General features: G+C 39.3%; 1 protein-coding gene across 2 annotated transcripts in view; it reads right to left on the bottom strand.

The window, feature by feature from the left end:
• nat10 (N-acetyltransferase 10) overlaps window positions 1-14,813 on the bottom strand; it is a 72,692-nt gene that overhangs the window by 32,510 nt on the left and 25,369 nt on the right. For both annotated transcript variants that reach the window (XM_020534822.2, XM_048607165.1), the window contains 10 exons: window positions 11,059-11,173; window positions 10,396-10,503; window positions 8,332-8,465; window positions 7,238-7,331; window positions 6,848-6,946; window positions 6,571-6,707; window positions 3,219-3,343; window positions 2,283-2,433; window positions 1,174-1,270; window positions 652-768 (listed from right to left, as the gene is read on the bottom strand). In XM_020534822.2, the coding sequence (XP_020390411.1) occupies window positions 652-768; window positions 1,174-1,270; window positions 2,283-2,433; window positions 3,219-3,343; window positions 6,571-6,707; window positions 6,848-6,946; window positions 7,238-7,331; window positions 8,332-8,465; window positions 10,396-10,503; window positions 11,059-11,173 (1,177 nt within the window). The remainder of the gene's footprint in view (window positions 1-651; window positions 769-1,173; window positions 1,271-2,282; window positions 2,434-3,218; window positions 3,344-6,570; window positions 6,708-6,847; window positions 6,947-7,237; window positions 7,332-8,331; window positions 8,466-10,395; window positions 10,504-11,058; window positions 11,174-14,813) is intronic.

Raw genomic sequence — 14,813 nt, 5'->3', positions numbered from 1 at the left:
TTATTGCGTGGACGGGGTGTGAGGGATGAGGTGCGGGAGATGTGGGAGACACGGTTGAGGGCGTTCTTGACCACCGAGGAGGGGAAGTTACGGTGACACGGTTGACTACCCACCTTTTCATGTTTCACATCCAAATTAATTTTTATAAAAGAATTCCAATTCCATTCCGTAACATCTCTTGATCATACATAAAAGTTGTATCTATAAGGATATAAATGAAGTAACCACATCCCTTTAAACTTTTGCACCAACTTCACCATAAAGCCTGAACAGTATATTCTCCTCTTGTCTACTGAACTGAGAAATTAGCAGAAGTGCCACAAGCTTATTTCATTTACAAACCTTTAACATCCTGAAAAAAATATACTGTTAACTTCTGTGATGCTATCTCCTTTTGAGTGAAAAGGAATGACTGAGATCAAAATGCATTTGTTACACAAACGCTTCATGTCTGCATGCAACTCTAATCTCAGTGAAAATCACAGATTAAAAATTTTATACATGAGTTCCAACATTATATGATGTTTTCACCCCATCAAATATCTAAAATGATACAAAAGACTGAAACTGAATGAAAATTTGGCCCTGCAGCATTTAGTTGGATATGCTTAATCTGTATGTGTGTTATTCAGCAGCTCTCATCTCACTTACCTGTATGACAGCAAGTACTTCTGGCAGTGAATTCTGAGTAGGTTGCACAGGAGGCAACAGGCAGAAAAGATGATGAGCGGGAGCATCAGAAAGTAACTGAAGGTCATTAGGGCTATTCTGTGAAGATTTAATTTCATAAAAATAACTCTTAATACCTTGTACATCAATGGACTCACATGCAGTAAACAGTTAAAAGGTGTCTTAAATGTAGTGGAACCTTTGGCAATTTTTTTCACAGCATACACATTGTTCAGTAATCATATAGTAAACATTTAGTCTGGACACAACATTTATACTCAAAATACACACTTAAGCTTTGTAGGATTTTTTTCTCAACAATGCTCACTTTTGTGACGAGTATTCTAACCAATTAGAATAACAAAAGAAAAATCAAAAATGTTACAAAAAGCTAACAGCTTCAGCAATTACACTTAAATATGCATTTCCTTGAGGCAAACGGAAGCATTATTAAAACCTATCATTGTAAGAGTTAGAACAGTAGGTTGTAACACAAAGCCTCACCTTGTAATGGGATGCCACATAGAGAGACATCAATCTGTGCAGAAAGGCCTCAGATGCTTTATGATAACAGAACAATGTGTCCCTATTCACGTAGTAGCTGTATCAGCAGTTAAGGTAAGAAACAGTAAACTTCCAAATTTCAACTTTAGTAAAAGTTCCAACTTATCCCAGTGATTGGCCATGGATTCACTTACTGGTATTGAAACTACAATAGTTTTATCCAAAAAAGCCCAAGAGATCCAACCCACAAAGTAGAACAAATCAATTCACAGCGCATACTGCTTTATCCTATTTGAACTTAAAGCATGTGAAAGTTTTAAAAACACTAAAGACTTTCACCTCAAGCAGGAAGAAGTTCTCAAAGTGAACTTTAAGTGATGCTAGCATTGATAGCTTCAAGATTTGAAAACGAACAAGAATATTGACTCAAATTTGTTTGCAGCTTGTGTGCCACTCCAAGTTCTGCATCGAAGTGAACCAAAACAGCCCACAATACAGCACGCCTATTTTCAAGATAGCTAGTGTATTCATTTCTACCATCTTTGAATGGTGGCAGAATTGATGACAGAATATCAGCAATCCTCAGGATAATGCCATATTACGAGTGGAAGTCTTTTGTAAATTTCCCTTATAAAATATGCAATTTCTCTTTAAAGAATAGCTACCTTCTGAAGAGCAACTAGGGATGAGCAATAAAGACTTGCCCAGCCAATGACCCACATCTCATGAATGAGTTTTTTTTAAAAATTAAATTATTATTAATAATTATCTTTATTAAATTTAAATTTAATAACTTTAGGTGGCATTTCTGATGCAAAAATAGTCCAGGGCTAAGATATTTATTTGTAGGTCATCACCACACACAAACACAATTTTCATGTTCCTCCACTAGAATATCCATGAAGCCTCAAAGTCAAAACCTAATAAGTATTATCTCTTGGACGAACAGGAAACTTAGCTCACTTGATAGCTGTGACACTAGCGTGGCAGATACATTTAAATGAACTCCAGAGAAATTTGAAAATTAATTCCAGAGATTACCATTCTGTTTAAATAACAAAATTATTTGGTACTTCTAACTGTGCAAACATCTACGGGCTGGTGGATACAGATCACACAACTCCGGGAGTGGGCAGCCCGACATGATTCGAGCAATGTTTAGACAGTCTAAGCATAGCAGATCATTCAGCCATTTCTCCACTGGATCTCCAGGAGCATATCGAATTGCCTCATGCAAAGAAACTTCATGCAGGGACCGTACTGTCAACAAATAAAGACGGATTAGTTAACATGTGGCTACTTCACATAACTGGAAATGTATGCTTCATGCAGTATAGCTTCTGTCAGATCTCATGGAGGAAACTTAAGCAAACCAGTAATTCCATGGTTGCTGTACTTTAATCTATCACCAATGACATTGCAACTTTGCTCAAGAATGGGCCAAACGCAAAATTTGCCATCACTACTTTATAAAGCAATAAGACTTAGGAGAAACAGGCCATTCGGTCTGTCATGTTTGCTCCACCATTCAATCAGATCATCACAGAACTCCACTTTCCTGCCTTATCCCCATATAACCCTCAATTCCCTTACTGATTAAAAGTCGATCAATCTATCTCACCCTTGAATATTAATAACACAACAGCCCTCCAAGGCAAAGAATTCAACAGATCTACTACCCCCTGAGAAAATTATCCTCTTCACCTCTGTCTGAGATGGGTATACCTTTACTCTGAGATTATAATCGCTGGTCCTAGACTCTCCCACAAGGGGAAACAACCTTTCCATATCTACCCTGTCAAGCCCGCTACGAACCTTGTACATTTCAATAAGGTCATTGATACATTAGTGAGGAATAATTGGGTTTTATTCCCAGCACACTCTTCCCATCAGGGTTGAGACACAAACAAATTCAGAAAAATGACAAATTAGGCAATTCATGCAAGGGACTGCAATGACTCAATGACTAGTTCTTTTTATTAATGAAAATTAATGCTGGATGAAACAATGAAGAGCTACGAAACAGACAAAGGCAGCTTCAATACCTGTGCTGAGTTTGGCAGTGGAAGTGCCCTTATTCTCTGCAGTCATATTGATTTGGCTCTGATCATTTTGTTGGCGCAACTGCTGGATCAGTTTTAAAGACAGTGAACGGCCTGTCCCTTCATACCTGAAACAGACAGAATTTGAAATCGAGGGTAACATAGTTCAATAATACTATAAGATGAAATGAAGAATCTTACTAGAGTTTATTTTGAACCCCTCAGCCTCTAGGTTTTTGAAATTCTAGGTTTTTAAGAAACTAACAAAGCAAACTAAACCAGGACTTCCTAGTAATTTGCTTTCAATCTTCAGTGATTACAACATTGGCCAAGCAATAGGAAACAAAGAGAATAGTAGTCATTTTTGTGGACTGGGAAGATGACTTATAGTGGAGTTCCCCAAGGGTCAATATTGGGACCCTTGTTTTTCTGGATACATATCAATGATCTGGATCTTGGTGTGCAGGGATCAATTTCCAAGTTTCTGAATGTTATGAAACTTGCAAGCATTGTAAGTTAAGAACTTTGAAGTGTCAAACTTCAAAAAGACATAGACAAGTTAGTGGAGTAGGCAGGTAGGTGGCACACGGAGTTCAGTGCAGAGAAGTGTGAGGTATTGCATGTTAGTGGTAAAGACATGGACAGACAAGAGAAAATGAGGTGTTCAATTCTTCAGGCAATGCAGGATTAGACAGACCTGAGAGCACGTGTGCACAAAAATAAATCACTAAAGGTAACAGGACAGGTGGAGAGAATGATTAATAAAGCATACAGTATCCTGGACTTTATTAACACAGAGTAGAAGAGCAAAGAGGTTACACTGATACAATACTAGTTAGGTCTCAGCAGGAATGTCATGTACAGTTCTGGGCACCAGACTATAGGAAGGAATACATTAGACAGTGTGGAGAAAGGATTTACGAAAACGGTTCCATGAGAATTTCTGGTTGTGGAAAAAGATTGGAGAGGGCACTGTGCTGCTTACAGAGAATAAGGCTGTGAGGAAATGAGATACAAGTTTTCAAAATCATGTGAGGTCTAGACTAAGCAGACAGGAAGAAGAACCGTTTATGCTTGTAAAAGGATCGGTAATAGGTGGGAACAGATTTAAAATCATTTGCAAACATACCAAATGTCATGTGAATAACTACTTTGTCACACAAGTGGTTTAGGTCAGGAGTGCATTCCCTGGAAGTGTGCTGGATGCACAGTCAATTGAGACATTGAAGAGGGAAACAGATGATTATTTGAATAAATATAAAGGGAAAAGGCAGGAGAATGGCATTACGGCATAATATTCTTTGGAGAGCCAGTGCAAGCATAATGGGCCAAATGACCTCCTTCAACTGCACAACAATTTTGTGATTTCAAAACACAAATACTGCTAAACTCCGAGAGCGTACCCTGATGACAGGCTGGAAAACGAGACAACCCTGCTTCAGCTTTTTAAAATCACAAAACCGTATGAAATGCGAAGAGGTTATTTAAGACCACTCTGCCGTTGAATAAGATCAAGGCTGCTCTACTTGTGGACTTTAACTCCATTGTCCTGCCATAAGCCCTGACAGGGCTGTTGATCAAAAACCTGCCTAACTTTGTCTTCGTGGAAAAATTGATTTCGTAGCCATTGGGAAATTAAATTTGTTTCTGGCAGGAGTCCCGGCCCAGACAGCTGCCAGTCAATTGAAGGGCCAGCAGCTCAGCAGTGCCACAATGCCCTCTGAGACATATAAATCATATCTGGCAAACCCTGGGAGAAGAGGTGAAGCCAGGGTTTGGGGGTGTCATCAGTAGTGAGGACTCAGAGTCAAAGCTGTACAGCACAGAAACAGACCCATTGGTCCAACTTGTCCTTGCTGACCGGATATCCTAAATTAATCAGGGGCAGCACGGTGGCTCAGTGGTAAGCACTGCTGCCTCACAGTGCCAGGGACCCAGGTTCGATTCCACCCTCGGGCAACTGTCTGTGTGGAGTTTGCACATTCTCCATGAGTCTGCATGGGATACCTCCTGGTGCTCCGGTTTCCTCCCACAGTCCAAAGATGTGCAGGCTAGATGGATTGGCTATGCTAAATTGCCCATAGTGTTCAGGGATGTGTAGATTAGCTGGGTTATAGGGGGATGGGTCTGAGTGGGATGTTCTGAAAGTCAGTGTGGACTTGTTGGGCCAAAGGGCCTGTTTCCATGCTGTAGGGATTCAATGATCTATGATCTAGTCCCATTTGCCAGCATTTGGCCCATATCCATCTAAACCCTTGCTATTCATGCACCCACCCAGAGGTCTTTTAAATGCTGTGACTGTACCAGCCTCCACCACTTCCTCTGGTAGCTCATTCCTTACACACACACTGTGAGAAGAAGTTGCCCCTCAGGTCCCTTTTAAACATTTCTCCTCTCACTTTAAACCTTTGCCCTATAGTTTTGGACTCCCCTACCCCAGGGAAAAGATCTTCTCTATTTACCCTGTCTATGCCCCTCATGATTTTATAGCCTTGGATAAGGTCACCCCTCAGCCTCCGACACTTCTGGGAAAAATGCCCCAGCCTATTCAGCCTCTCCCCATAGCTCAAACCCTCCTACCACAGCAACAACCTTGTAAATCTTTTTTGCACCTTTTCAAGTTTAACAACATCTTTCCTATAACAGGGAGACCAGAATTGAATGCAGTATTCTGAAGTGGCCTAACTGATATCCTGTACAGCCGCAACTTGACGTCCCAACTCCTATGCTCAATGCACTGACCAATAAAGGCAAGTGTAACAAACGCCTTCTTCACTACCCTGTCTACCTGCAACTCTACTTTCAAGGAACTATGAAAATGCACCCCAAGGTCTCTTTGATTGGCAACACTCCCCATTAAGAGTATAACTCCTGCCCTGATTTGCCTTACTTCTTTGTGAACCACAGATTACGAGCCCAATTATGAGCCTCGGGGGATCAGCATCACCAGGAGGATTCCCTACAATTCCACTCCCTCTACTCTCAATTCAGAAGTTACCACCTATAAAACATCATAACTACACGAAGATGGCAGGTATTCCAACATCAGACCCTCATTCCCTGCCCCAGCGATACCCTTCTCCTGGAAACATGGAGGATGGAATACGACAAAGAACAAAAGGGTAGTCTGTGAAAGTGTGAAGGGCAGGCAAAATGAAATGGCTGAAGGTGACATGGTCCATAGCCAAAGGGAGTGGTAGCGGAACAATTAAATGAAAATCAGAAACAAGATAGAAGTTGAGGTTTAAAATTGTCGTATTCAATTTTGCATCCTGAAGGCTATAAAACACCCAATCAAATGATCAGCTGTTCCTCCAGCTTCCACTTCGCTTCAGTCTAAATTGTAACTACATACCCATTAATGGTAGAGGCCATGAAGACAAGGTAGGGGCCCAGAAGTTTCTTCACCAATGGGAGAGGGATGGCAGCTGCCTCATCAATTACCACCAGCTCAGCCTGGCCCAATTTAACTGCATCTGCGGGGTGGATGTACTGACAAGGGAGAAGAGAATTATGTGGTGATATGATTTCACTCAACACATTCACTATAACAAACAGAACTACATCGATGCTCATTGCCCAGTTATTTTTACAGCACAATAAAGAGTGAAATTTGTGAAGTACCATTTTACCTGGATGGTTTGCCTGTGCTCCTTATAGATATTTACTCGAACCACAGCTTTGTTGAACTCCGGATTTAAGGACTGAACTATTTCATAGTCTAAATGCTCCTGAAAGAAAGAAAGAAAGAAAGAAAGAAAGAAAGAAAGCAAGAAAGCAAGAAAGAAGAAATGTTAAACATGCCCTCATGGAGAAAAACTGACTTTCTTTTAAACATGGTAAAGGCTCGTCACTCATGACAACTGCTATGAGCCATTCAAATACACTTCCTGGAAAGGACACAGGACATATTTTCAAATATCACTCAATGATACATACCCAAGTATTATATTGTACATGAACACTATTGGCTGCTTAAGGGAAAGGAACGGTTAATTTTTCAGATAGGTTCACTTTCTTACCTGGTACTGTAACGCATCAAAGCCTTTAAAAACAAATTCAAATAGAGTGTTTAAGTTGTCCGGACTTGGAGAGGTGACAAAGATGTTGGAATATCTGCAAAGATAGCAAATACATGCATAAGTCATATTCATTTCCAATAGACAAGACTAATCTGAAAATTTCCAAGTTAAAAGTTCTTTTGCATTTTTTCCCCCAAGTACAGCAAACTTTGCTTTAACTGGCACCTTATTAATCTGCACTCTTGACAAACCGGCAAAAATTATATACCTCAAATACCACAATCTATCATGGTGTCCGAGTACTTATGCTGCAAATAAAGTAAAGCAGTGATGTGTATACCCCCTGCATTACGTTTCTATTTCTTATTATGTGTTTTTACATTGATTTTAGGAGGTGTGTTGATGTTTTTTACATAGATTTTTTGAGGGATGTGGATGTCTTCAAGCTTTGCTTGGTCAGGGTTTACTGCGGTTATGCATTACCTCTTGATTATCTGGAATATTTGATCATTGGTACACTTCTGGTCCCATAGGTGCCACTTAATAAGAAGTTTGCTGTATATTTCGTAAGTCTTTATCTTAGAATATTTAAGTAGCATTAGAGCACAACATTTTAAAACAGTAATTAAATGTACAGTACACAGGTTTCACGTATATTGGAAACAGTAGCAATGATATTCAACCCTCAAGATTCCAATGGTCTCCAGGATCCAGAAATATCACAGCAGAAGAGTATGAACTGACAGTTGGAAAGTTACAAAAATAGTAACTGTCAAGCTTCACTTGAGATGTGTGGCAAGATAATGGAGATATTTGTGAAGCTTACATTCCCAATTACTTGTTTAGTTAGTTTCATGACCAGATGTAGCAGGACTGCAGAGTTCATATCTGATCACTTGATTATAAGATCACTGCAGCCTGTTTGTCACATACCACTTTTGCTGTTTGGAAGGAAAGTCGCCCTATCTTGTAGTTTCATCTGGTTAACTCCTCATTTTTAGGTATGCCTGGGGCTGTTGCTGCCATGCATGGTTGTTCCCTTGGCTTGATTACAATGGTGGAGGGATGTACAGAGATACAAATCAAACACTTACCCAAATGCCACAGCTCCTGCAATAGCTAGTCCCAGTGCAGCAGATTTACCACGACCTCTGGCAGCAGTTAGCGTAACCGTGCTCCTGAGAGTCTTCTCCGAAATAGCTTCGATGAACTTCAGTACTGCTTTAGCCTAAGAAGGGCAAAACCATTTCATTCGTTCAGACGAAAGTTGACACAGCAATACAGAGACATCCAAGAGGTTCTGATGAAGTGTCACCAGGCTTGAAACTTTAACTCTGCTTTCTTTCCTCCGAAGCTGCCAGACCTGCTAAGTCTCATCTGCAATTTCTGTTTTTGGTTCAAATCTACAGCATCCACTGTACTTTGCTTTGCTTTAAGGCATTTCTCGCTGCTGTGACGACATAAAATTACTTGAGGCAGTACAATCAAATGGACGAGGGAGACATACTAGAAATGGTAAATAAAGCAGCTCAGATTTATTACAGAGTAGGCAGGCAATTTTAAAGTTACTGAAGAATGGGTTCATTATTTCTGAAATGTACATCATTCATAGTGTACTTGAACACCAAGAAAACCATTTCAACAAAGCGTGGGAGAACATTGCAGAGAAAGAAAGCCAAGACTTAAATAAATCCTTTCAATAACTGTAATGGACTGGGATTGATGTTTTTTTTAAATCAAGAATAATCTCCTATGAAGATATAATGTATACAATGAATAAACAAGTAATACAGCTTTTACAAATCAGCTGGTAAACGACCCCCTCCACGTTGTACATGCTCACCTCATGGTGCATGAATATGTTTTGAACTGATGTTGTGCATCACTTCTATACTAACTCACTGCATTGTTTACCTTGACAGGGGCAGCTTGCAGTTTAACATACAGGCTGGTGCTATTTTCAACATTTCATCAGGAGCAAAAAACAAACTAAGGAGAAAGGCTCACCAGATTCTACAGATTGCAAACTATGCAGTTCAAATCACCTCAAAAAGGTGATCACAAGATCACAAGGATAGAAAACTAATATTTCAGAATACACACCATTTCAGAAAAACAAACATATGGCATGGGAGGAAGGGTAGCCCCAAAAGTAAAGGATGCCGCAAGGACATTAGTGAGAAATGATCTGGCCTGAGATGATAACAAAATGACATCAGTATGGGTAGAAACTAGGAATTGTAAGACATACACCAGCTTTGATTTTCTGAAATACCGTTGATTCAAAACTGGTCACATCAGACTGGAAGTTGGCAAATGTTACACTACTTTTCACAAAAAGGGACAGATGAAAAAGTGAACTACACGCTAGGTAATCTAACATCAGTTGTTAGGAAAACAGAACATGTTGTTATTAAGGAAGACTAAAAGCCCTTAACAAGCAATGATTCGAAGAAGTCAACATAGTTCTACAGGGAAATCAGTTTATCAATAGTTTTGAGTTATTTGATGATATAACTAACCAGGTAGATAAAGATATTTTCAAATCACTCTGTTCAGAGACGTTACTACACATCTCTGGAGCAGTGGAACTTGAACCTGGCCCACAGTACCACTGTGCCACAAAGGCTGTTACTGGTATAGAGGGATGGGAATCAGCATGATGCAGTACACTTGGATTTTCTAGAAGCATTTAATGAGATAGATGCTGAGAGATTATTTCTGCAGGTCAGGAAATCTAAAACAAGGAAGTCACCGTCCTTGGATAAGGGAGCAAATATTTACAAATTGGATAAAAGAAATTACTTCCCTCCAAGGGACATTAATCTTTGGAATTCTTAACTGTAGAGAATTCTAAGTACATAAAAAATGGAATAAGCAGATTTTTGATGTCTCCAAGAATTAACGAATATTGGGAGCAAGCAGGAAGGTGGACTTAAAGCTTATGATTAGCCATGATTGTACTAAATGACAAGGCAAGTTCAACAAGGCTTATAGTCTTCTAATATTATTCCCTGTGATGCATTACTAAAACAGCGCTACAGTTTTAAAATCATGTCTCAAAAATGTATAAAATAAAAACATAAAAGTGACAGTTTGTATCCAACAGAAATACTCAACTTTTCTATGGAGAGGCCTATTTGGGTCTTTTGTATTACCTGATCGAGTGTTTTGCAGCAATCAACAAGCACTCCTACTGGTTGTGTATCATGTAGAGATTCTTTAAGTTCTTTCAGTTCAACCTCCTGAGGCATTAGCCTTTCATCCTGAAAAGAATTAGGCAAACGCATGACAGGTATGATTTTTAATGAGAAGTTTAATTTAAAGGCACAATTAAAATTCTCCAGACAAAACAACTGATGAAGTAACGAGGGAAATTGACAAATCAGCATTCGAAATGCACAGATATCATTAGGAAGCGAATGTAGGGTCCAGCAGTTTTTGGATGAGATCTCAGGATTTTGAATTGCTGAAGATGGAGGTTTCAGGAATAACGGAACAAGGCTCAGAATCGCAGGGAAAGCAATCCAGGAATTTCTGGAATCAGGAAGAACTACAAGTCAGATCTAGAAGTTTACGAGAATTAAAATAACTCCTAAGTTGATGGGGAGGGGTCCTAGGGTATTGGACGTTATGAGTGTTGACAGAATTTTAATACAGGATGGGCTAAAGAGAAATAAACACCTTACCCACCTGAGACAAAATTTCAAATCTATAGCATACTGGAAACCTTATGACATCTCATTTTATTAACTACAGGATAATTTGTAATTAACAATAACAACTACCTAACTCATGGCACTTTGATCTCCAAAACTCACCATTGATTTTGGTGGAATAGGTTTGATGTTGGAAATGTGGCTAGAGAGTGGTAGTATGTCCAGCTGATCATTTATTACAACACAATTCTTGCAGGATGCCAGGGAAAGTATGAATCTGTAAAACAAAATTAACAAACAAGACTGACTGCTCGTCAAACATTTAGACTGAGGCCAACTATTGAAGGGCAATGTGACGTGAAATACTTCTTCTTCCAGCCTGACACATTTCACATACTTCAAACATTCACCTTTTTAATAACTCAATGTTAAGTGTACCATTTTGATGCTGTACTTCTGACCTCCAGGTAGATTTTGTACTCTCAGTTAATTCTATCCTGGTAACAAGCCACTAAATCGTTCAGCCAGGATGTTCAAATTTCAGCACCTTTTTTAAACCCAAGCTAGTCAATGCCATCTCCTCCCTCTCAAAAAGACCATCTACTTTCAACTCCATGACATATCCATTTCTATACTTGTCTCAACTCAACTATTACTGAAACCTTTTCCTATGCTTCTATCAACATCAGCTCAACTACTCTGGTGATCTCAGGCCACTCTCCTATGCTTCTATAAACTATAGTCATCTGAAACTCTGCTGTCTGAAAGCTAAACCACAAAGTGTTGTTAACCATCACGCCTGCCCATTCAACCACTCTTGCTAAAGTACCTTAAAAATTCTCACATTTAAATTGCCTCAAGGTCTCATCTCACCACCTCCTGCACAAAAATCTCTCACATTTCCCTCTAACTCCAAAATCTTGCCTTGTGCACTTTTTGTTCTTTTCTTTCTCCAGCCCCCTCCCATCCACACAAGCCTCTGCCCTGCACTTTTCCACAAACATCAGGGCTTTCACTGTCAAAGGCCAACATTGAACAATTCACACTTCAGTTCTCTGGTTCTCCGACTCCATATACTCGTTTATGACACTCTTTAAAATTCACTTTTCTGGTCAAACCTCCTATGATTCCCTCCTTTAATTCAATGTCCATTTGTATCTGACTATTCCTCTGAAAAACCTTTGGACATTTTCCTACATTAAACATATTGCATAAATCTGATGACTGTGGGATCTTCTCACACACTGTTTGTTCCCTCTATTATAATAAAGGGTATTGAAATAAAACTCAAGCCTTCCAATGTGAATTCTGCAAAGAAACACAGACAATATTACAGGCAAAGACTACTTGGCCCTCTGAGCTGGCTTCACCAATCGATGCAATCATGGCTGATCCTCTTTCTCAAAGTCATGATCTTACTTACTCCCCATGTTCCTTGACATCTTTAGCTTCAAGAAATATATTTCTTTCTTAAAAATATTCAGAAACTTGGCCGCCACAATGTTTTGTGGTAGAGAATTTCACTGGGTCACCACCATGAGAAGAAATTTCCCATCTCAGACCAAAATGGTCTGTCACGTATCCACAAGATTGTGTCCCCTTGTTCTGGACCCAATGGACAGGGAGAACATCATTCCTGCATGCAGTCTGTCCAGCCTTGTCAGAACTTTCCATGCTTCAAGGAGATCCCCTCCTGTTCTTCTAAAAACTCATAAGGAGATCCAACTTTAGCAGCAAAGATGGTCCATAGACTTATCACTTATGTTTAAATTGTTAGGAAGATTACCTTTGTTGCACTCGAGTGCTACATCAAATTTGTTCATTCAATTTTAAGATTGAATAGCCTTAATTCACTGATTCCGATACCACAGCACAACAAATGACAAAAACAAAACAATGTGTAAAAATATAAAGTGTTGAGGTTGTTACTTGAGTACACTGCTTCATCAGTGGCATAAGATTAGCTATATGCTGAATGAATGTGGCTGAACTGACTTGGCAATGCTTACAAACATATAACGTGTCCAACATGGCGGTGCGAGGGGTCCCTGGCGTCGATGGCAATCATCCTGAGTGGCGAAGAGAGCAGGAACATACTGCCTGACGCAGCCGGCAGTGACAGCAAGCAGCCCGAGTCGTCGGTGTGAGAACGGGAGCACGCAGTCCAAGGCAGTGTGAGAGGAGTGTGAGCCCAGCATGGCTAGGTACATATAGTCTGTGGCGTTGAAACTGTGAACTGTGTTTCTTTGTTTTTCTACTTTTTAGTAAGAAGGACTGTAATGTTTAATTTTTCAACTATGTTTTCTTTATTTTTCTGCTTTGTACCAAGATTCATGCGAGTACATGACAACAAACCTAATTCAATTCAAAACGAAAAATTGTTCCATTTGCTAGCACATGGTATTTTTTAATACCATGTTTGTTATGATACAAATTAGTCAAAATAATTAAAGCTATTAAAGTTCACCTATACGCACATTGTCTGCACAGGTGAGAACCAATTTAGGAAACGAAGAATGAGGAGTAGGACCAATTTTTTGGTCCTTTTGAGCCCGATTCACCACTCAATACAATCTTGGCTAATCTGGTTATGATCTCAGCTCTATTTTGCTGCCCTTGCTGCCCGTGCTCCCCTGCCCCCAAACATCTTTGACATTCTTTGTCAATCAAAAATCCATCGACCATTACCTTAAATAAATTTAAAGGCACAGCCTCCACTATCTTCTCAGGAAGAGAATCCTCTCAAGATCATCTTCCATTCCTCTCAACTCCAATCTAGGTCTCAACTACAGGTCTAACCTGTTCAGCCTTTCTTTGTACAATAATTTCTTCATTCCAGGAATGTGTCAAATAAGCCTTCACAGAGCTGCTACAAAGTGAATTACATTTTGTTTTTCAAATATTGAACCCAAAATTGTACATGGTGCTCTAGAAGTGGATTCACAAAGAACTTGTACAAAGATAGTAAAAATTCAAAATTTTTATATTCCATTACCGTTGGAATTAACAATTCCTTCCTAATCGCTTATTGTCCCTGCACACAAACTTTTGTGGTTCATGTTCCAGGACAGCCAGGACCACTGAGTCCTGTAATCTCTCCCCATTAAATTCAAATCTCTGTTACTCCTCCAAACTTCCATTTGCCCAAATCCTGTCCAGAGCTCAGTTCACCAAACAAATCCTCATCAACTGATTTGTTGTGTACAAGCAAAAGAAAAATCACCATTATCATTACTTTCAAAAGCCTTTATCTAGCTTAATTACATTTCTGTAATCATGATATTCAATTTGACATCTCCATTCATCTAGCGACAAATCATGAATGCGCATCGTCTTTTCGACGAAAGAGGCTGCTTTATAGCTCTGTCACTGAGGCGTGTGGAGATTGTGTTTTTATCCTTCTTGATTTGTTAGTCTATGAACAATACATCTCAAAACCTAAAAGATAAATTTCAATACAACTTAGTACAAATAGGGAATGGGCAAGGAACAACTGATTCTTTTTTGAAAAAGGTCAGGAACCTGATTTTTGTTTGAACAGTACGTTGAGAGATGGGGCAAATTGACCTTTTCCTTTAGAATTTGTCGGTAGTTTTATTCGGAATGTTGATGATTGTTTTGAGCTCCTGTGATGGAATTTGTCACAGAAGTCAAAATGTGAGCAGGTTGTTGGATGTGAAACCTCTTTTGTGGAAAAGAAGGTTTTCATAAGATTCATTCTTTAACTTTGTAATTAAGAACATAAATAAAGAGCTTCATAACTGTACTAACATTGAGTGATATAGCATGAGTGTGCCCTTCTCACTTTCTCAGTTACTGTGACCTTGCTGTTTTTTTTTAAAAAGAAAGAATTTACAACCATTGCAATTTTCCCTTCTCTGGCTGCAAAACCTTTAAACTCCATCTTTTCAACAGGT

The sequence above is a fragment of the Rhincodon typus genome, chromosome 17 (assembly GCF_021869965.1).
Source record: "Rhincodon typus isolate 14 chromosome 17, sRhiTyp1.1, whole genome shotgun sequence".
NCBI lineage: Eukaryota > Metazoa > Chordata > Chondrichthyes > Orectolobiformes > Rhincodontidae > Rhincodon > Rhincodon typus.
Note: the sequence above shows the minus strand (reverse complement) of the source record. Positions and strands in the feature narration are given on the sequence as shown.